A 25,112-nucleotide genomic window follows, 5' to 3' on the forward strand; every position below is an offset into this window, starting at 1 on the left:
GAATGTGTAGAAAAACTCATGACACCGCAGGTTCCTCCAATTCCCGAATATGAAGTTGATTTGTTTTTTAAATCGATGGCAGGAACGGTGAAGAAATTCACACCTCAACAGATTGCCCAAGTGAAAGCGCAAGTTTTCAAAATTGTCAATAAAATAGAACTAAGTAATTTGTCTTTCTGTGATCAATCGTTTACACAGACCCCTCATACTTCCCGTCCAACTTCTGCGTATTCATCTCACACATCAACAACCTGGGGAGAGGAAACTGACGATTCTTGGTTCACACAGCTATAAAGTTTAAATGTATTTTGATTTTTTTTTTGTATGTATATGTGAAGTTGTATCCAGAATTTGTAATAAATACGCCCTTTTGAAAAAAATGTGTGTTTGTTAACAACCTGTTTCACCTACCTCAATGTGACGGCAAGTTTCACCTCAGCAGTTAAGGGATTTTTCACACGATTAGAAGGCTGCACGGTTACATCTTCACGTATGAGGTCAGTAATGTGTGAAAACTGTCCACGCGTAAGTCTAAAATATTCTTTAAATTTAACGTTATCAGTAAGCAAATGTCTTTTAACTAAAATAGTGTAAGCTCCCTCGTGATCTCTTTCTTTGAACATTTCTCTGCATGATTCCCTGCTAGGTATTAACGTATGTAAAAACTGCACAGTCTACTTCCATGTCTATAGCGGCTTCTTGAAGAAGAAGTAAAGCTGCGGCACGCACATGTATATAGTCCGACATGACTTGAGGTTGGGACCAGACTGCTGCACTGCGCCCCGATATTGCGCGTCTAGGAAGACACTTAATTCCCGCGATCACAGAATGTCGACAACGCATTTAGATGCACGGCGCAGGAAAATACGCAGCGTTGTATAATGCGCGTCTAGGAAAACGTCCCTTTAGAGGTTCGTTCAGTATGGTGAAGGCCCGTGTATAGGGCATTAAAAAATATAAAGGATTGTATTATTACAAATAGACCAGAAAGCCATCATTAGATATGTTTTTCTTTCAACTTTAAATTCTTTCAATGATGAAATTGGAATGAAAGTCGGTAAATTAAGTTTTCACCAATAACAAAAATAATATTTGCGACAAGTTTCTGTGACTTCAATGCTTTTCCAACGAAAACCAAGAATCGAAGGTTGAAACGATGAACTACTGTGTTCTGGTGTAAAGAAAAAAATCAACTCGTTTATTCATTGTTCTCATTCTGGGTCTGTTTCTTGGTTGGTTGGAGGAGTTTGTTGTCCATTTACATCATGATCATGTGTTTACTGTGAGATTGGCAAGTGAACTTAGTGAACTCTGTCCCTTCTATCTTTATTTTTAGACTGATAGTATCTGTGAGTCTGTGAGTTGATTGAGTGTGATTAATGTTAGTTGACCTATGAAGAAAGAAATGGATTATTAACTGGCAAATTATGTTTAAATGTTAGCATAAATTGCTTGTTGTTTTCTATCAGTTAAATGAAGGAGGACTTCGAATTTCATAATTGTTGGGTGATTATGATATTTTTGAGTGATCAGTGATAACAGCATTCACGATAGCCTACTTTACATTTGGAAAAAAGTTACAAATATAAAAATTGTAGATCTAAACAAACAAGGTTATATTTTATTGAAGGAGGCTCTTCTTATTGGAAAAACTATTTCTATTACTTGATAAAAGGTTATATTTGTTTATTTGTTTGAAGCCTTAAAATATATATTTAAAGATATAATCATTAGATTTTGAGTGGTATGCTATATTGTAAACAAAATCAAAGTTTGCAAAATCAATTCTTTTTTTTAAAATTTGGAATTTTATTAAACTGATCCTAGGCTCATACAATTTATCTGAAATCCAAATCTGTAAACAAATGCAAAATTTGGAGTTTTAGATTAAGAAAAGGGCAGAGTTTACAAAAGAAATTTGGAGTTTTGATAAGTGGGCCTGGTTTTTATATAGCTTATTACAATCATCGATACCTTTATATATTGAATAACAGAACTATCGATATAAAATGACTGCTGTATAATAAGCAGCCACCAACACAATCGAATGATGATTGTCGAACGATATGGAATAATGGATATTTATGACCATTCAATGGACTAAAAGCAAAATGTTTGGACCAAATAACATAATAGATATTTCAAAGAACAATATGGTTTTGCTAGTTTTCAATCTTAGAAATTATTGTATAAAATATTAATATAATTTACAAATTAAAATATATATAATTACAACACAACAATAACATTTACTTTCCTTATGTATTTTCAAGGATAAAATAACGAAACATATGACCCAATTTTGGATTTATTTCCAAACACGTTTTTACTTTGAATAAATTTTGAATGATTATGTCAAGCTGGATTTCGTTTTAGGCTTTAAAAATATTAATATATATATAAGCTATATTTTTATATATAAAAGAAATGTATTTGTTTCAGATTGAATAAAATGACTAAAGCATTTAAAGTCTGTTTGAGCAGCTTAGTTCTTATGATTACTTTAGTCAATCTGAAATGGTATAGCTCATTAAAATAATATGGTTTTTTTGATTTCAACAATGTATATATTCATAATGCCAAATTTAGAATGTTCAATAAAAGTCTCAAGTGTGTTTTTTCAATGTCCTGTTTGTTCTTACTTTTCTTGTAGCAAAATACTATTTAATTTCCACCTTTAATTCTAGTTTTCATCTCCTCACTACAAACAGGATACTTCAAATCTAAGGAGCTAGCTCCTTTTCTTACAGCCACTTAAAACATTGCTCAGTGTTTATAAAAAAATGTTGAGCCAATATTTGCATATTCACCGCCACTCCATTATTTTTATTGTTGTCACTAACCTTCTCCTACATAAAAAAATAACAACAGCTGGTAATGATGTCACTAGCAACAGCTGGTAATGACGTCACCATCTCAATACAGAAAGCTGGCAGTGATTAATTATGAATATCTGTAGGTCAAATGTTGTATTCGATAGTATTGATATTTAAAATCAATATTCATCATCTGAATGTGTTGGTGGCCACTTATTATATTGTAGCCTCTAAAATACTAAATTAAAGTCACATGTTTCAAATTAATAGAAATAGTTTAAACAATTACGTAATGTCATAAATAATAAAGAAACTATAACCATTAATCAAGCGATAAAATTAAGACAGGTATCAGGAAAAATGTCAATTAAATAACAAAGAAAATGTAACAACCAAACAAACATCTTGAAGCTGAGAAAGACACAGTAAATCATCTTTAAGAGTCATTTTGTTTAGTTTTCTAAAGTTAATTATCTTTTTTTTATTTAAAAGTACAAAATACCTATACCTATAGAATATATTGTGTTTAGAATGTGAAAATGTGTTTACAGTTGGTACAGATGATTTAGTTATTATTCAAATTAATTACTATTAGTTGATTATATTGATGTGTATAATAATTAAATATCGTTTGATAATTTTGATATAAAAAACCGGGTCTGCTTATCGTAGCAAAATATTGTATTCGTTTTTGCAAGGGTATTTTACAAAAAATATAAGATACTAAAAGTTATTTGATTATGTACTGCTATAGTACTATATCATTTTTTTCATAAAAATGTAAGAATTTTGTACTACTGTGGCAACAAAGCAAATTCAACATTAGCATAGGAAATATAATTCACTAGCTGTGTACCCTGATTCAATTGTGTTGCTTACTATACTGCAGACCACTGAATGGTTTTAATTTATCACTGGGGCCATATATAGTAAAAGTAAGACATTATTGTTGTTATTGCCGTTTGTAATTCTGTAATGTATATCTCTCTCAATACTCAAAATGTCCCTGTATCTGTGGGAACGCAGGAATGTATATAGCTAGTTTGTGGAATATGTACAACTCTTTTAATTAATAGCTCATTTGGATTATGGGAAATATTAAAAACATAACAAAATCAGTCGAGTTGTTCTCAAGTGAGGCGCTTAACAATATATAACATTTATTTTTTATTTATACAGATAAGGTCTAGCACTTAATGCATATGCATTTGGAAAATGTCTGTGGCACTTAAAGTATTAATTAAAACTAAACTTTTACCTGTCATACATTATTGATTGCAGAGCTCATTAAATCCTCTATGGTATGGTATTTTTAAAATCGTTACAAAATAATAATTAACATATTCATATAAAAGTTCAGATTGCATGCATGCATTAATTTAAATAATGAGAATTAACCAACATAAAATTTAATAGTTACATTTACTCTTTCTGTGAAATCTCTACTTTTTCCTTATGGCAAGTTAGTGCAGAACAGTTATTAATTACTTTAATAAATTTCCTCGACACTGTCATGTAATATGTTCAAAGCCAATATGTTACCAACTGATTAAACTTTTGACCAAACAGTGATTTAGGAGGAGTTTGTGCATTTATTACATCAACTGGCATATCAATCATTTGATTAGTAATAATTATGTAATGCTCTTTTTTAAATAACATGGCTGACAAAATGATAAAAAGATTAATGGCAATATGTTTTATAGTTCATTATAAGCTAAATTGAACTTAGTTTAGTTCACTTAGATTCATTAGTTTCCATTTGAAATGTTTCAACTAAGTAAAGTTAATTCATTATAAGTATACAATATACTATTAATTACATAAATAAGTTTGTTTTCAACAAACACATGTGTTTGAATAACAAAATGTTTGTAACAGAAACAGCCAAACAGAAAAGCTAGACTCTTATGATGTTTAGTATGCTCTACCCAGTATTTTATGATACAGAGAGTAGATTGGGCAAGAGGATATCCACATCCGTATGACCCTAAGAATATATTGTGACAACCCTATAATTTAGACAGCTCAATACATTTTGAGGTTTTTAATGAAACTATGAACTACAGATCCCACTGAAAATGGGTCAAAAACTGTTTTGCTTGGTAGCATCTATATAGATCTTTTATAGTAGAAGTTTTAAATCTTGCACCAAATTAAAGAGTTTTTTGGGTAAAATTGCTGTCCCGAATTTCAATATCTTTATTGTGCTTACATCAATCAAAGTTATTGCATATTTGAGCAAGTATAAAAAGGTTACTGTTTCACTTACAGACATTTTATAAAGCAATTTTACCTACAAATTTATTTATCTTTCAAAAGTATAATTATCAGTTAAATAACTTTTAGTTAAAAATCTTGCTGATTTCCTTAAATCTAGGTGGAGGAGTAGAAATAATGATGAAGCAGAGTTCTGCTTTCATGTGTTCATTCGAAAATTAAGAAGCATCTTGAAGGATTTTGAAACAATATAACGGAATAGTGTATATAATTTCAAATGAGACAAACATGTAAAAAGAAGCCTATTGCGCACTGAAGCTTGTTTGGGCCACAAGCTAAATGTAATTCCTTTCACAATAAAATCTAGTTTATACTGAAGTTTTTCATTATTGTAAATTAGCTGATTGGTTAAACTATTCAAGACTATTCAAGATTTTGTGAATGACATTTTGCTGTATATTTGGACATTGACACCAAAAATTTCAGTAAGCAAGGTACAATATTTTTAAGTAATAAAACTGCAATGTTCTTGTGTGGTCCAATACATACAGAATATATTCCTTATTGCTTTATCTAAATTTAAAAGTTAATTTAATAGTTAGATTACCTATTTGTATAGTCGGATGTTATATATTGATATGACTAGACTGCCTAAAACAAACCTATTATCGTCCTAAAACACAAACATTACCGAATAGAGATGTGCGGATCAATCCTTATGTTCACTGTTACAAGGTACTGTTTTAAAGTTGTCCTATACTATATAATATAATAATGTATTTGTTACAAACCTGAGTTTAAATATTATATTAATCAAGTTAAGGGTGTATTGAAATGCTTCGCCCATGTATCTAAAATGCTCCTATGTTCTTTGAGCCCTGCTAAAAACTGCAGGCAGATCGCAGTAGAGACACAATGACGATGTACAATGCATAAGACAAGCCGTTGAACATGTGAACAGTAACTACACAGACAATTTCAATTCAATTTTCACCAAATATATTGCAAATTAAAAAATAACAGTATACCCAAGAAGAATCATACCATGCATGATGCTCCGCTGTAGTAAGCAACAACACCAGCAGTTCCATCACAAAAGTTTCATAAACGTATTTATTTATTTGACACATATACCAAATAAATAAACACATATGGTTCATGTTCTGGTTTGGTTACATGAACCATTTATATCCAGAACATAATAGGCAAGATGGTAGTGACAGAAAAAATTACAAATACAAACAATCCTGCTGTCAATGTCAGATGAATTGCATCAAACAACTTTGAAAAATTGTAATGACATGTAATCAGTGTAAGATGTATTAGTGCGACAGTTTTGTGACATAACTGTACTATCTACAAAGAAAATGACAACTAAGATATGTTCATCAGCAATAAATTAGGTAATATCCAGTTGTACAGGTCCATACAATGCAAGGAGTATAACTTGAAATAATAATAAACAATACAATACATTAAAAGTTCAAGCCAGTGACTATAATATGGTAACAGATTCATTGTCAAACATAATAAGTGGATTATAAGACAAATAAAGAATAACAAGTGACAGTATATACCAAAAGTTGTGAAGATAATATTAATATGAAACGTGACAATGACGAAAATATGAACACGTGCTTTGAATTGTGAACCACCACTGCATGCACTAAACTTAACTCTTATATAACCATAGAACAATGAGCTCATAGTAACATCACTGACTTAAGACAGGAGCAGATTATAGACTTTGCTCTTGAAGGCCAGAACACTGGCATCGCAGAAGAAATCAAGCCCTGAGACACGTCATTCCCCAGTCTCAGTCTGATCAACTTCGGAAGAGGAGAAAGGATAGGTAATTTTCACCATGGTGTCTTATGAAGAATAGGTTGTGGGATCTTTTCCGACAAGGAAATCGCAGTGAGAGCATCCCGGGACTTATGATGTTTCCACTCAGTAGTCAGTATAAGAAGCAGCAAATGTCAGTTACTTCATGACAAATCTCGAGAGTCCAATCCTAACCAAGAGGCAGTCTCAGCAACTGGAGCATCCACAAAAAGGATAGCCGAGTCTTAACACCGAATAATCTACAGAATTTTCACTGATTTTCCTCCAACCTTTCACAATGATTTCTGAGATAAGGTGGCTACACTATACTACAATATTCCAGGCATTGCTGCACAATGGAGTTGGACATCAGAAGCAGGGATCTAGTGATAAAAGGATCATGGCCAAGCCAGAATAAGAACCCCATTAATCTGTTGGCCTTATTACACAAGTTATTGATATGTGGCTCAAGGGGTAAGTTATGGCTGAAGGTCACTCCAAGATAGAGAATGGCTACACAAAGCTGCACAGATTCAGAGTCAATGAAGTAATTGTATAAGATAGGATGAGATCTGTGAAACGTAAATAACCTTGCATTTGGAGACTAAAGAACAGTATCGCATTAGCTTCAGTCCACTCAGTCAAAGCATCAAGAGCCGCATAAACACTCATCAATCCTCATGAAGTAACCTTCGCCTTCATAAAAAGTTCAGTGTAGTCCACAAAAAACAAGCGTTTCACCTGAACTGACCGGATCAGGTCATTAGTGTACACATTGAAAAGAAATGGATTCAGTAGAGATCCCAAGATGAACCCAAGAATGCTGTAGAGATGCTCATAGCAAAATAAAGCAATCTATAAAGAAAGCTCTGGAAATTTTCAAAAAGTTTTAAACAAACCTGGCAACAAAAAGCAGATACAAGAGCTGGAACCAGATGTTAAACCCCTTAAAAGCCTCCTTATAACACAAAGAACCAGATCTGCATTGCAGTGTATCTTACCATAAATACAATCTCACGGAAGAGGACTTTACGTATAAAATAGGCATTATTATAGTACATTTTTTTAAATCATCTAAAGAAATTGCAACACATGCAAAGTGAAAGTACAAGGTGGATAAAAGAGGGGTTGAAAATATTATAGCATCCAACTTTGGAGCAGTATGTAAGTAGTTGTGACTTATCATCTGTTTTTTATGTATTGAAAGCACGGAATTCAATACATCAAGCTTGACAAAGAAAATGAGGCAGTTGCCATTAAACATCTTAAGACATTTGGAATGAATTTCACTGAATGCGGTCTCTTCATTGATAAACATACTATACTAGATGGACGGATTGGTGAAGCTGGTATGGTTGAAATAAATGTCCATTGCCATCAACTCACTTCAGAACGTGCATTTGAACTTCATTTGGGAAGTATAAATAAATATCATTACTACTTCTGTCAAATTCAAGATCCAGTTGCACATTGCATGAAATTTTGTTCTTGTGTTATCTGAAAGGAATACCTAATGTAGTTGATAACAATTCTTTATACATACAGACGATGCAAATATAAAAATTTCTGCAAACTATAATGGTGAAATTGAATCTGGCTTCATCTGCCCTAAAGAATTCAAATAAATATTTTCTTGATCATAAACTCGTGAATTTTTAAAACAAATTATGTCAATTTCCACACGGCACAAAACAATCTGTTATCCAGATATCACAAACAAGAAATAAATAAAGACTGTATCAATTGATTGATTGATAGCAGGTGTGAAAAGAGAGAGACTATCCTCAGGGTGTGAGAAAGTATATGCGGTTGAAAGACAGAGAAGGAAACATCCACCTCAGTGGTAGTATTATTTTTATTAGTACTATGATGGAACTATTTCAAGCTCATACCCGGCACTGTAAAAGGCTGCTGCTCAGCCAGCCCCTCCTTCATATAGTTAGGTCACTCACCGGTCTTCGCATGACACTTGAATATAAAAGGTATAACACAATGTTTCAAGGACTGAAATTATCCTCTTCGTCAGGTGGGGGAGGTATTAATACATGTAAAACATGAGTTACATGTGTTTTGCTAAAAACTGTTTCAAAATACAGAAAAGTAGTTGTACAACAGTTCCTGAACAACACAGAATAGTATGAGGGTAGCTGTTCAGCACTTTTTGGCAATAGAACCAACAAGATTTAATGAATGTGTAGCACACAGTACATATTAAGTTAGTGGACTGTACTACTTTATTCTGGCCTGAAGACTTGAGTAGGGCCCTACATATTAGAAGCGTTGTCTTAGCTTTGTCTCCTACACTTCTTGACATCTATATCAAAGCTTTCATAACATCAAACTATAGCTGTTTCCATGCCTCCAACTGTATATGATATTACAGGTAGAAGTTTGATAGGCCGCTCTACAAGCTTACATTCTGCCTCGGATACATATTACAAAGAAATAGCTAATTAGTCAGAGTGAAAACAATCAGGAATCAAATCTACAATTAGAGAAATATACCTCACTTCTTGAACTGTGGATTTTAGCACACTGTTTCCCATGATTGAAAAGGTAAATATGAAGTTGCCCTTGACCTTTGTTACCATCTGTGTACTGGGCAAAGAAAGGATCATATTCATTAATCAACTCTAAGCACCCAAGATACAACCCATTTGAGGTTGATCCAAACATTTTGTTATCTCCTTGAAATGGTAACCCTTTAACAGCCAAAAATCTAACTGCAGAAGCTATTCTTGGTAGTACACTTTGCCAATAATTAATTTCTTACTCATAATGTACAAACAAAATTTTGTCCTTTTGCTAGTAATTAGTTATTTTTGCTGAGTGATGTACGTAAGACTATTAAGTCTATGGATGGTCATGAGACTGTTCGTGATGTTTCAGTAGTTCATAACTGTGCTCCCAAGTCTTTAAAACCTGTGGAAAAACTGGTTAATGTATTTAACAATTATTCAACTAGCTGGTTGAAACAAAGAGCAAGGAATACAAAATATTTTCCCAGATGTTTTGGAGTAACATCCAAACTCTTAAAATTATGTCTCCATTAGGAAGTGCACTTTTAAACATTGTTTGAGACTACTCGGATCATTGTATGTTCTTAGTGACTTTGAGAACTCCATCATTAGGTTTAGTTTGTGGCTTTGTTTCAGAACATTTTTGACTACTAAGGTTTATATGATATTTCAAGTAGCTGGACATTGATAGAAAAATGAATTTGGCAGGCCTAAGGCTACTTCTGACTCTGTCTGTGAAGTTCATTCCCTCTACTGAGCAACTTCCACTTCATCATTCACGGTAACATTAATGATGGATGGAATTATTTGTTGGACTATAGCAAACAAGTCTTCTTGTGTAAGCTCCAACGATGTCAATGGGATTTTCAAGTTATCAACATTCTCAGTGAAGAGAGTTAAATGATTCGCAGTCACAGTGAAGAAAATCACCAATTTTCAGCACTTTCTTTAATAACTTAAGTTCATCACTGTTTATTAGCACCACGTTCCCTGTGCCCCACTCAACTTTTTACTCATGATTACAAACCACTAAATCACACAAACATTCACATGGTAAAACTATTGTAACAGAATAATGACAAAGAAGTTGTCAATGACAAGCGGCAGGCTGGCAGGCATTCCTTCCTTTTTGTATGCCTTCTTCATAGAAGGTTGCTGTCTGTGTTTTTAACCAAATTTCCGTAGGATATTTTTGTCATGTTGGCAGTGTGAGGTCGGGCATTATCGTGGAAAAAACTACACCTTATGATAGTAATCCTTAGTGCTTATTCTGTATTGCACGGCACAATTCCTTAAGGATCTCGCAGTAAACACCTGCATTGATTGTTTGGTTGCATGGTAAGAAATCAATCAGCAAAATGCCTTTTCTTTCTCAAAAAGAGGTGCATATGACTTTATGAGGTGTCAAGGCTTAACCTTTGCTGGGGACGAAGAGTGCCCCCATGCCATCAATTTGCGTTTAATTTCAGGGATGTCATAAGATACCCAAGTTTCATCCCCTGTGACTATCAGTAAAAGAAAATCATCGATGTCTTCATCTTAGCCTGTCAAAAACTGAAGTGCACTGCCCATCCTTTGTTTAATGTGTTGTTCATTTTGGGTACCCAATGTGAGGAAAAATCTTGAAATTTCAGTTTTCAGTAACAATTTCATGAATTTGTGACTGACTCTTGCTCGTGAGATTTGTGGAAATTCCATAGCAAGAGCTCTAATTGAAAACTTACTGCTAACGTTCTCTTCAATTGTGTGAACTAGTTCATCAGTAACCAACGACAGGTGTCCATTTCGTTCTTCATCTTGAACTTTATCAAGTCCTTCATTGAACAGTCTCACCCATCTTCTAACCATTGAATTACTCATAGCATTTAAACCATGGCCCCACACATTAGCCAATAAATTTCAATTGGTTTTCCCTTTCTTTATAACATTTATAACACAATCACAGATCTGATTTCACAAGTGGTGGCATTTTCAATTAATGCTGGCATTATAAATAAACACTTATGTCGGCAGCAGCGATCTCTAGCTGGAATACATTTCTTGTCCTTAAATCAGAATAACTATTTATAGAAATAGAGAGGAACTTACTTTGTGGACATACCTTGTATAAATGGGGTAATTGTTATAGTTTAGAATATAAAGCCTTTCAAAATTCTGCAAAAAATGTTTGATGTAATTCTTAAGTAATGGTGCAAACATTAGCCAATCTACAAATTAAAAAACTGTGAATATGTTTTAAATCTTTGCTTAGAGCCAACCTTGTATATTAAGATGAATACATTTCTACAATTAAGTCCAAATAGAAATCTAGCTCTTATAATTTTAAATAGATAATGAGACCTACATTTACGGTTTTGTACTGACTTGTACAAATATAATTAGGTTATAATTTTAAATAGATAATTGGTCAAGAATCTACCAAAGTAATGCTAAGTTTTGTACATTCATACTTTTTACACTGTTAAAAGAAAACTATTGTTAAAATAATTTTCCTATACTGAAACATTTGTGTAGATCTATTTTTATAACTATGTAAAAAAATAAGTGTGGGAAAATCTTTGAAAATAAAATTTCTAAAGGATTTTTCGCAAACACTTGCAATCTCAGCCAAAATTGCCCATACTTAATGCACGTACATGGCAAATTTCCCTGGCACTGAAGGGTTACCCACTATAATTAATTTTTATTTGTAATGTGTTTATTTAGATAAAAATATCTGTTAGCTGACTATTAAGAACTATTGTCAGTGGTCGCTGAAGTTTGTGAACAAAGAGAAATCACTGTGACAGTAACAGAATCATTGAAAGGAGGAGCAATCGCAGGAGGATCAACTGTTCTGGGTGGATTAGTTATTGGTACAGTTTGTTTAAAATTTGTTAAATTGTCTTAGGATGCCTGTTGACTATCAAGAACTATTGTCAGTGGTCGCTGAAGTTTGTGAACAAAGAGAAATCACTGTGACAGTAACAGAATCATTGAAAGGAGGAGCAATCGCAGGAGGATCAACTGTTCTGGGTGGATTAGTTCTGGGTCCAATTGGTTTAATGATAGGTGAGTTTTTATTACATATATTAATCCTTTGCACGCCACTAATAAATCCATTAACTTTCCTGTAACCCCAAGACAAGTAAAAAAATGTGTTTCTTTTAGTTCATAGCTAATTTTTATTATAACTACATTATAAAAGATAAAAGCAAAGAAAGTATAAAAGACGGCATTTTACTTACAATTAGCTTATTTATTAAAAAAATATTTACAAAAATTTTGTTTTAAATAAATTTTAATTTCATTGTAAAACAAGATCAATATTTCAAGCTAATCACAACACTACCACACAAAAAAAGAATAATAATGAGATAAGTAGTAGATGTGCACGTTTGACAACCGAGAAAGCACGCCCAGATACACGCCACGGATATGTTTTGGCATGTATCTGTAGGAGATACAGAACTGATGAGCAGGTGGTCGGAGGTACACAAAGGGTGCTCCCCTCCCCCTGCCACACAGTGAAGGTCGTTTATAAATACTTCCTTGGCAACTGCATCAAGCACGGAGTGTGGTGCAACAGCCATTTCGAAAGCCTTTTGTGAACTAAAAAACTCTGCAAGAGACAATCTATAATATCAGATATAACTAACTGTATTTGGTGGATTTGGTCAAATTCTACCATTCTAATATATCCGTCTATGGCGTTGAAAGGGTTAAGTATAGTATATATCTTTAAGTATTATTTACAATAGTTAGAAATAAGGTAATAAGCTACATCATTAGATTAATATTAGATACCTTAATTTATTTGTTACAGATTACAAAAGTACAATAAAAACTAATTTTCTAAAGTATTTGTCTATTTAAGAAAAATAATTTAAAAAGGATCTTTAAGTTGTAATGTAGTTAGGGACAATTGAACATTTTTCACCAGCAACTCCCATCAAGTGGTAGATGTAATGAAAGACCACAAAAACAAAATCCATTGTTATTGACTTAAAAGTTGTATTTTGTCTCTGTACAACACCATAATCATTTGCTATTTTGAATTTCATATATGTTGGGTTTAAATAATAAATAGCCTTCTTGGAATTATTATTTTTTAAATTTCGTTATATACCCCTGGAAATCATTACTAAATGCTTAAATTTGGTGTTTAACATTAATAAATACCATATTTATCAGATAAAGCAATTACGTAGGCTTTTCATGTGTATGAGCACTTTTGGCTCAAGTGAATTACATTTCTGGCACCATTGTTGAATTTGCCTTGTTGCCATGATTAAGAACATATATAAACAGTATATTTATGGTCATTGGAATTTACTCCAGTCTTTGTTTTTTGTCCCATTACTGATTTTACCTTATTTCCTTGATAAAAAATTTACATACAGGTCTGAGAAGCGTACTTCTGTCAAAATACAGCTATGACAGTCGTTATCAGTCAGCCGAGCAGTGCGGACCTTATCGCTGTGCGCCGAGCTCAAGGTCATAGTGAGCCACGTGTAGGTCGATCGTGTTTCCGATACTAATAAAAATCGCGAAGTGACGATTTTCAAATAATGCCGGTTAACTGCAGTGTCTGTAACTCAGCGTGTGATGGTGAACCTAACTTGGTGAGGTGTGCAGAGAACTGTGGAGCAGTGTGCCATCTTAACTGTGTTCTGCAGAAAACAAGGAGTTCCAAGAAAGATTGGATATGTAATTCCTGTAAACCGAGTCCTCATCAGTGGCCAGTAGCAAATCAGCAGGAACCACGACCATCAGCAAGGAGTTTCTAGTCAACACTATCGAGGCATTCAAGAAAGAAATGCTGAAAGAGTTGAAGAAGATTGCCACCGAGAACGTTAGCCTCAGCACCTCGTTGAGCTTCCTCAATACCACAGTTGAGGAAAAGTAACAAACTAATGGAGAATGTCAGGAAAGAATTAAAGAAAAACCCAGGAAGATAACCTTAAGCTTCAGAAAGAGAACTTGGAGCTGCGGAACAACATTTCCAATCTGGAGGTACGGGTGAGAAACCTAGAACAATACTCCAGGAAACAAAATATAGAAATCGACGGAGTTCCTGAATCAAATAATGAAGATGTTTACGCCATCATCCACGACGTTGGGAGAGCCATCGGAGTCGAGCTGAAAGAGAGAAGAGAGTGGTAGCAGCTCACCGCATACCTTCCTTTAATAAGAAGAGGACGCCGCCTATCATTGTCCGGTTCTCTACCTTCGAGGAAAAGGACGTCTGGATCAGCAGCTTCAGGAACGTGCGACCACTGACAGCCAATAAGATCAACCCGAGATTCAACTTACAGAATAAAGTGTTTATCAATGAACATCTCTCGCCAGAAAATAAACAACTCCTCTCAAGGACCAAAGAGGCTGCAAAAACGAAGGGGTACAAATACGTGTGGACCAGGGACGGCAAGATCTTCGTGCGAAGAGGCGAAGGAGAAAAATGTAAGGAAGGTTGACACTTTTCACTGATTTAGATAAGTTGTTAATAGTTTATGCTACTCGTAATTAGATCTAAGTATGTTATTTTTTTAGCTATTTTCTATTCATATTTAACTCTTTAACACTATATGAGTTGTATATTTAATACATTGGATCAGTCTTTCTTCCCTGTAAACAAATTCAAATCATATATCGTTTATACATCAAAATATTAGAAGCCTCAGGAAAAACTTTGATTTACTTTTAATGTACAGTAAAAGCCCGCTAATCCGGCATCCAATGGTTCGGCACTTTCATTCATCCGGCACCGTCTTAAAAAAAATCGCGTAAATGAGATATTTTAACCGCACTGTGAAACGTACAGTTCGCAAGAGCCGAACACACTCTGAAACTTAGACGACGATTTTTAGCCCGCTAATCATCGCTAAAGTAGAAAAAGTAAAATCAAGCTACTGTACATTATCTCTTTGGGACTGAAAACCCAGCCACTATTTTTAAAGGGTGATTGTATTTTGGCTGGGTTTTCAGCTTTTCTGAGTTAATATCACTTGATTTCACTCCTTTTACTTTAGTGTGATACGATGTTAGTGGCTAAAAACCTAATTTTCCGGCATTTTCATATGAATGCTCGGTAATCCGGAATTTTCAATAATCCGGAACACTTCGATCCCCGAAAGTGCCGAATTAGCGAGCTTTTACTGTATTTGCAAAAGCTACAACGAAATATTGATGTTTTGATCTTAACTGAAACTTGGATTTTTAATAATGAAATAACACACTACCAAATACCTAATTATACCTCCTTCTCTAACTGTAAACGAGACGTAACAAGATCAGGTGGCATAGTGGTTTTCATCAATAATAGAATTAAGGCAAATGTTATAGAATGTAAGATGACAACTGCAGATGTATTACTACTACAAATCTATTTTGACAACCTAATATTTTTCATTACTTTGCGTTTATAGAATGCATTAGTTTTCAAAATTGGAGTTTGTAGAAGAAGTAGAACCTGTTTCTCAAACAATTAAAACCAAATTCTATAGTTATTGGAGATTTTAATATAGATATAGGAAAAACATAGTCCCGAATCTGAAGCCTACCTATCTCTGTTCCAAAATAATAGTTTTAACTCGCTTATAAATGATAACACTAGAATAACTACAGAACATGCTTCATGTCTGGATCACATTTTCGTCAGGCACAAAAAATCTAACAAACTTCAAAACAGGAATTTTTCACATTAACATTACCGACCACAGTTTAACAGCATTAACTCTAAATAACTTTAATGTACACAATTTGCAGCGCAACAAAGAAGTGGCAATTAAAAAAATTAACTTTGAGGGTGTTAAACATTATTTATTAGCTTCCTCCTGGGATGCAATCTATCATACGACAGACGTTGACCTGTCACTAGATATGTTTTAATGATACATTACATGAAAGTATAATTTCAAATACCAATGAAAAAGTATTTCTGCCGAAATTCAGCAAAGCTAAATTCAAAAGTCCGTGGATAACGGAATCACTGTTTAAAAAAATAAATAAGAGGAACAAATTAGTAAAAAAATTTTGAAAAATAGACCGTATGACAAATCTTTTTGCAATTACTTTAATAAAATTTAAAGACAAATCTTCAAACCGAGATAAGTTGTACAAAGAAAAACTACTACCCACAATTTAATTCATCGCAATGCAGGTAATTCAGCATATCAATGGAAAACAATCAACAGTCTAATTGATAGAACTTATAAAAAACTAAACTACTAAGATAAGACTGGAGGACGGCACCATAATCGATAAGCCCAGAATCAATAGCCGACATAAATTCAATGAATACACTTTGTATCAGTCTCTCAACAGCTGATAGCCGGCCCCTCCCCCCCTCGCGAGGCAGCCCTCGCACACTGTTGCCGTCAAACCGCATTCCATGTTCCTGAGTCCTGTCACTCCGCTAGAAATAGCAAATACCATTAAATCCCTAAATAATAAAAGATCTACTGGAATTGACAATATATCAGTCCAATTAATAAAACATATTGAAACTGCTAGATCTGAAGTATTATCATATATTGTCATCTTAAGTTTTGAAACAGGCAAAATTTCCTTCTAAATTAAAACAAACTATAATTGTACCTATTTTTAAGAAAGGCAGCCCCGAAATGATACAAAACCACAGACCGATTGCTCTATTGCCTATTATATCTAAAATTCTAGAGAGGTGCATTAAATCTAGGCTACTTTCAATTTTTAAATAACAACAACTTTTTTTCATCGAACCAATTTGTCTTTACTAAAGGTAAAAGTACAGAATCGGCTATTGCAACTTTTATGGAGGGAATTTTTAAACAGCATAAATAATAGTCATAAATGTACAGGATTATTTATAGATTTTTCAAAGGCCTTCGACCTTGTTGACATTGACATACTTCTAGACAAATTTAGAACTCGCTGGAATAAGAGGACCTTTGCTAAACTGGTTTAGTAGTTTTCTAAAAGAAAGAACCCAGCAAGTAAAAATTCAAAACTGTCTCAGTCACGCAAAATCTATTGTGAAAGGTGTACACCAGGGATCGGTACTGTCTGCAACACTATTTTTAATTTTTCATAAATGATTTAATGAATGTTCCATTCAAGGGTAAAATAATAGCATTTGCCGATGACGTTGCCATCCCATTACTCCAAGAAAAGTTGGGAAAACATGGGTCAACATTAATGAAGATTTGCAGTCCTTGGGAACCTGGTGTATTAAACAACAGAATGAAAAATAAATGCTGAAAAAGACGAACTTTATTAATTTTGACCCTAAAACAATACTCTTTCCCTAATACTTTAAAATATCACGATTATTTAAATTGCTCAATCAATGATAACTGTCCCTGCCCGATTATTAGTCAAGTAACTCATATAAAATATCTGGACGTAATTCTAGACGAAAAACGCTTCATGGAATCAAACATCTATCATCTACAGACCCAATTAAGAAAAAATATAAGAAACGTTCTATTATTTAAGAAATCTTTTAACCGATGACCTTTTACGTATGCTATATTTTGCCTTAATCCACTCAAGACTGACTTATGGTATAGAAGTGTGGGGTGCAGCAAACAATACCACACTAAATCCATTAGAAAATCATACAAAAACACTTTATAAGGATCATAACATTTAAATCCAAACACGAACCGTCCTTGCCTCTATTTCGCCTCCTAAAAATTCTGCCTCTGAAATACCTTTTTATTTTTAAAGTATTAAAAATGTTTTACATACGTAGTGGAAATAAATGTTCAAAACAATTTCGCTTCTATACCAGGCAGCTTCTAAAGTAACATAACGTTAGACCAAAAGTGAATAAAACTATATTCAGTAAAACATTTATATTTTTAGGCCCAAAAATTTTTAATATTTTACCGATAGACATAAAAAACAGTCAAAACATAAGGCTATTTCAGATTAAATTAAAATCATGGCTGTTTGATAAAAGACAACATTAATGACCTGGTAGAAATAATTACATTAGCTATAATTATGAAAATTAAAAACGAATTCCTATTGTAGATATATGGAATAGAGTTTATATGCATTTGTGTGAATATTTTTAAGTATTCAATTGTTTGGCTTTATTTAATGTATTGGATGTTTTTAGTTCACCTACTGACGAGGTTACTTAGTGAAGTGAATAGTTTACTTAGTTTTATTTTACTTACTCGTATTAATGTAAAGTGTACTTTGGTTCAGTTAAATAAATAAGTGCTGACACTGCAGCGGACCGCTAGGTTATAAGTAATATTTAGACTGTTTGATGTAAGAAGTTCTTGTTTATTTTCATTGTGCTAGTCACCTTTACTTGATGCGGTGACTAGTCATACCAAGTTTTTTTACATATGTTTACCTTTGTTATTTGATGGTGGAATAAATACATTCTTATTCTTATTCTTATGATGAGTTTTATTTATAACAATTTTTAAATTAGTAGTAAAAGTTAGATAGTAACATCGCCTGTGGTATCTGCTTTACAGCTCTAAGCATTGGATACTTAATATTTGCAAAAATGTACAGTACAGTATATTTCTACTAAACATAATTTTCTGATCTGAACTTTGTGCTGAACAGCGGAAAAAGTTAAAATAAGAAGTGTACTTCTTACTCAAGCTTACTTGCTCTCTGCTTTCATGACTGTAAGATATAAACAAATTTAAAATAGTTAATTATTTAAAACATATAGTTGTGTTGTCATCAAATAATTTTTACAAAGAATAGTTGATAATATTTAACCCTATTAATGTTGATATGTGCCGTGAGCGCACATCTCTGTTTATTCGAAAAGTCCTTACATGCGCTGTGGGCACACAGCATGGAGTTACGCTAACCTTGCTGACGTGCACTCCAGGAGCAAGTACGGTTTTCCTTATTGCTTGATTACAATTTTTGGCCAAATGCAATCAAATCTTGCATACTGTATTTTGGCAACATAGAGATTGCAAAAAAATTGATACTCTAATCCAAAATTGATTGGATTGTTGTCATGATGTTCACTTGATGGGTTTCTTCTTCCCAATTTGTTTATCTTCAAAATTTGTTGTCATTGCAATTGTTTGTTTACAAGCTATTACATTGTATCGCATTTTGAAATAGAATTATTGATTTTGTTCATGTTTTCGCATGTGTATATTCATTATTTTATTACATATATACTATATATTATTTTATAAATTAGTATATTTTAAATAAATTACTTTTGTAGTGTGAATTGCTTTTAGTATATTTTTAGAAACCATTTCTACCATTGAGAAACATACCAAGTGTAAATAAACATTTGTGCATGTCAAATACCAATATACTGTTAAATGTGATATATCTTCTGTTTTTTAAGGTAGGTGCTTCAATTTTTTTTGTATGCTCTTATTATTAAATGTAGAGATATCATAGTTTTTATGTATGCTTTCTAGAAAGCACTTATTTAGGCTCAAACTAATTTTTTTAGTTTTGTTTTTAATGTTTTTTGTTCGTACATATAAAAACTTATACGTTAGTAAAAAATTCTTAATTATTTATTTTTTTAACAAGAAAATTGTTAGACAAAAACAAGATATCAATGAATAATGTCTTACAATAATTACTAAAGTTATAAATATTATAAAAAAAGCTGTTCAAAACGGCAAAATTGGCCTGGCAATCAACGCACATCCTTTTAAAAAAACAGGCTGTAATTTTTTTTTAAGAACATTGAAAAACTGTGTGGCACTGAGTATTAACAGGCTCTTTTAAACAATAAAATTTTTATGCTATAACCCAACTTTAGACATCAAGATGGGATTTTTTTTGCAAATTTAGAGACAAGTGATGTGTAGACTGGAGGGATTTTCAAAGTAGGAATAGGCCTATATGTTAACTAGGGCCCTAAGAATGTTTATGTGAAATTGTTGTACAATTGGTTCAATAGTCTATACGTGATAGAATAAAACACGTGTGTGCATACACTCCCTCTGGGATAATATTAGGTTTTTATATAATAGTATAGATAGACAGACAATAGATAGACAATCTTGGTTCGATGATATGAACACATGGAGAAAAGAGAACAAATGTATATTACTTTATGTTTTAATTTGAATATTTCTATTGTCTTTTAGTAACACTGTAAACTTGGTTTTTCTTGTCTGTTGAAATAACAATTAAAAAGAGTGTCACAAGGTGACTTTTGAAGCTAAACACAAAATTTAATATTTACTCGTTTTGAAAATGCTATTTAAAAAATTTACAATGTAAGCACTGAGTGTCTCTAGATATTGATTCCAGGTACTTTTTGACTCTACTTAGTGAATTAGAGAATGTGTCATCAACCCACACTTACCTAACATATCAGCGAAAAAGTTAATAGTGATATAAATTTCCAAAACCTGTGTAAATTTGGTTTTAAAACATTTTTAAAACCAATTGATTCATTAAATCTTATTTAGCATAATGATAACCTCACTTTCTTTCAAACAAAGGCAACTATTATTACTTGTCCTGTTGATATGATATATTTGGTAATAAACATGAAGAAACTGAAATTTTAAGAGTATTCTCAGCTGTATGAAGTGAATGTAATAAAAGAACTTTAACCTCAAAGCCTGTCCTCCTGTAATTCAGAGAGCCAATTTACATTGTACAAACACAACCTTTCTTGAAATCGATAGAGGAATTTCTCCTAAGAATGAAAGAGATTGTCAGCCACGTTAGTTTTCTGAGGGTATTAAAAGGGTTTATAATATCAAATGATACTTCTCAGATCCTAAGTTTTTCCTTGATATACTTATTATGAATCCCAGATAATAAAAATCATTATACCTAGTTTTTTTTTAGCTAAATAGTCAAAGGTTAACATTGGGTAAACATCGGCATTGTATCTCATTAATATACGCTCATTAATCCATGTTTTATATGTCGATGAGTCACCAGATGTTGATTCATTAATTTTGCTAGGTGATTCGAATGTGAATCTTCTAAACTGAAAAAAGAGCTTATGTAAAATATCGCGAAAGAATTTTTCAATCAATTGGCCTTTCTCAGACCATTAAGGAGATCTGAACGTGTTACAGAAATGTTATATTCTCTTGTTTATTTAATAAATGTAGATAATGCTTATTATCTTAAAGTAGGAATAATTGATACTTCCAACATTTTTACTCACAATGGTAGATGGATCACTGACCACAATCTGATTTACTGTGACGTGCCTTGCAAAAAATCCAAAGCCAAAGAAAAGTTTATTTCATATATGAATTTCAGAGATTTTGACGTGATAAGTTTATTGACGTTGCTTCCGATATACACTGGGATTACATAATGACTCAGCAAAATGTGGATGATATTATCAAGGTGTTAACAATAAATATAATACAAGTGTTTAACACGTTCGCTACCAGGCGGCGCATATTTGCGCCGCTCGGGTCACCGTAACAGACCAACGTTACAAAATGTGGTTGTTCTACACAGACCGAGAATGATTGGTGTGAGACTAACCATAGACCAAGGATAAAATATTGTTGAATTGAGCTATAATTCAACAAAATAACCTAAAATGTACGTCTGTACTGTTCTTATTTGATATATTGCTGATTTGCGTAATTTTTTACGGCGGCGCATATGTGGGACGCTCGGTCTATAGCATCAAAATCTTAACATAGACCAAGCGTTCCATATATGAGCCACTATTTATTTGCTCAATTACTGAAGGTTTTAGGGTAAGTTTCAATCAAACATGCATATCTTATTATGATAGTATTTTAATTCATGGTACAAAAGCTCAATCAACAGAGTCATAAATACAAGTTCATTGAATGTATTATTATACATATCTTATTAGGCTATAGGCCTACGATAATTTTAAGTTTAGAAATTAAAAAAGTAAAATATAAGAAAATTAAGTAGAAATAAAGTTTATTTTATTTCAAGGTACAAAAACATAAATGGGGTTCTTTTTACTCTACAAGACATAATACATGACTGTTAACCCATATGTCATAACTATTTAACAAAATAAGTGAACATTTATTAAATAAGTTATTAAATTTACACTTATATTCAGAATGTTCCACGCTACATTATATTTAAGTGCTCACATATTCATAGTCTAATTATTGTGCCACTGGTTATAACAAGTTGGCATGATAGGCCATGATAGGACGTAATTTTTAAGATATCCAGAGACCAAGCGTCCCACATGTGAGCCAGACATCCCCATAGACCAATACAAAAGTATCAAGCCTCTAAAATAGACCAGTGATTTTTCATGGCAATAATAGTGGCATGCAAACAGCGGCGCAAATATGGGACGTCAGTCTATTTGAGGTGCCCCGAGCGGCGCATATTTGGGACGCCGGTGCACGGGAAGAAACCGTGCGGCTCATATTTGAGCCTGTTGGTCTGTGGGTATACGACTTTTCTTAACATGGTGGTAGCGAACGTGTTAATGAATGTATCCCCATGGCGAGAAAGAAAATAACAAGAAAGAAAGCTCCTTGGAGAGATTCAATTATAGAATACCTTACACACAAAGGAAAATTCGTATAAAAATATCTGTCCGTCTCAGAAAACACAGGTTTGTAGAAATGCATACTGCAGGGCTCTTAATGCACTCAATGTAGCCATATGATAGCAGAAAGGAAGCATTCTACTAGGAATTTGAGTACAAAACCCATAAGACTTGCTGGGCTACTTGCGAGCTGAGCTGGTGGTTTGATGAGTTCAGTTGAAGTAAAAAACCATTCTGTTGGACTAGACGATTTAAATCTTTACTTCTCAACTATGGGTTGTAACAAGACAGCAAATACAGAAAAACTGAGGTTCTTTAACAGTAATAAATGTGCAGGGATAGACTCTACTTTCACTTTTGTTCCTATCTCGGAAAGTAAGGTAAAGGAGTTATTGAAGAGTATCACAAGTACTGCATTTTGTGTGGATGGAATATCCATAAAAATTGTGCGGGCTTGAATCTCTTTTTTTATTTGAGTGATTACTCACCTGATCAATGTGTCATTGAAAACTGGCAACTTCCCATCTAGTGGGAAGCAGAGCGTGGTTCCTCTGTGAAATGTGCTCAATTCTCCACAGTTTCTGACTTTCGATCTATTTAAATGTCCTGTCATCTCCAAAATACTGGAAAAATATGTGTTTATTGTTGTTGAGGAAGAAAATTGTATAACAATCATTAGTACATATAATAATTACAAGTAAATAAAATGCTTTAAAACTAAAAATCCTTATCAATGAAAAAATCAATGGATGATGTGGTATTCATTTTGAATTAAAACTGTTCAACTTATTCCTAAAAGAGTGTACATTAGTGGCCTCTTTGAACCTTGTGGGTAAGCTGTTAAAAAGCTTGACGCATGAGTAAAACATGTGTTTTTCAAAGAAGTATGTCCTATATTTAGGAAGGACCAAGAAGGTTATATGTTGTTTGTTTTTAGGAAACAAGTCTTTATTTTTAAAGACAAATGTCAATCATTGCAGAATGTGTATACTAGGAAAAGTAAGTAAATTATTTTCTCTAAAACACCTTTACATGATTGAGGAAATAGAATTTTTTTAAATTTACAGAGTGTATCCATACTTTTAACTCACACTGTATACTCATCAGTGAAGTTTTTCATGAATGTCATAATTTCACCATTAAACTTGTATATAAAATAGTTCTTTTCCAAACACAGTATATTTTTTAATTGAACATATAATTGTGGAGTACAAATTATAATTCATCATGTTATGACTTTCAAAACAATATTTGCAGTGAATAAAATGTTTAACTGGCACCCGTTATTTCTAATATAATAGGGATACTGAAATGCTAACTCCTTCATGTACATTTTTCTAGCAAACAACTGTAGTGTGAAATGTAACTCTTATAGTATGGATAGGCTCGTGTATTTTATGTATGTTGCACCATTTCCTATTGATTCTATCCCAAATAACCCAGTAATATTGGTCTAAGAGTCTTTTACACATGATTTATCATGGTTCCCGAACATTAATCCTGGCACAGTAAGTTGGTGTAAATCACTCTCTTTAACTAACTCTGCAGTAATATTGGATTACATCAAGGGTTTGTTACACGAATAGTCAGTTTTCCTGGAGACAGTAATCCTGGCACAGTAAGTTGGTGTAAATCACTCCTTAATTCTGCAGTAATATTGGATTAGAACAATAGTCTATTACATGATTTCTCAATGTTCCTGTTACTCAAAAGGATAAATATTTGCAAATTGTAATTATAATATGTTTTAAATGTCTAAACCCTACTCTATTTGTTTGATTTCAGGAGGTATTATTGGTGGCGTATCAGCATATTTATCATCTCAAAATAAGTTTCGCTCAGTAGCTCAAGTTATTAATGAAGATTTAACTCAAACTCAGAGAGAACAACTGGCAAATAGAGTAATTCATGCTCTAGAGGGTTTTGATATTACTGACCTGACTGTATTTTTACCCCTCATAATGGGAAACCAAGGTGCTCAAATGGCTGTAGTAAGAGCTACTGTACATTTCCTTGAAAGGGAATTGAAGTTGCAAATTACCAATGGTATGTAATTATATCTAGTGTAACCAACTGTGATAATGTACATGTCATGTGTGTAATATTAGAATACTTGTTCTTTTTTTACCATCAAAATCTATTTTTAATAAGGTCATTACAGCGAATATAGATAATTTCCAAAATTACACTGAGGTTTAAAGTTTAAATAAGAAATATTGTTTATAAATGTAATTCTTTAAAGCCAAATAAAGAATTAATTGGTTTCTTAAA

The 25,112-nt window shown here is 32.8% G+C and overlaps 1 protein-coding gene across 4 annotated transcripts; it reads left to right on the plus strand.

Moving 5' to 3' along the window:
• The first annotated feature begins 1,258 nt into the window (after window positions 1-1,258).
• On the plus strand, window positions 1,259-25,112 carry LOC124360450 (protein C19orf12 homolog). Of its 4 annotated transcripts, none has more exons than XM_046814090.1 (3): window positions 1,259-1,675; window positions 12,270-12,430; window positions 24,627-25,112. In XM_046814090.1, the coding sequence occupies exons 2-3, from the start codon at window positions 12,271-12,273 to the stop codon at window positions 24,893-24,895; spliced, it is 429 nt and encodes a 142-aa protein (XP_046670046.1). In that variant the 5' UTR covers window positions 1,259-1,675; window position 12,270; the 3' UTR covers window positions 24,896-25,112. The 4 variants fall into 4 exon arrangements, with proteins under 4 accessions (XP_046670046.1, XP_046670048.1, XP_046670045.1 ...); XM_046814092.1 differs by having other exon boundaries at window positions 1,259-1,506; XM_046814089.1 differs by having other exon boundaries at window positions 1,259-1,437.

Source organism: Homalodisca vitripennis, chromosome 4 (assembly GCF_021130785.1).
Source record: "Homalodisca vitripennis isolate AUS2020 chromosome 4, UT_GWSS_2.1, whole genome shotgun sequence".
NCBI classification, from domain to species: Eukaryota; Metazoa; Arthropoda; class Insecta; order Hemiptera; family Cicadellidae; genus Homalodisca; species Homalodisca vitripennis.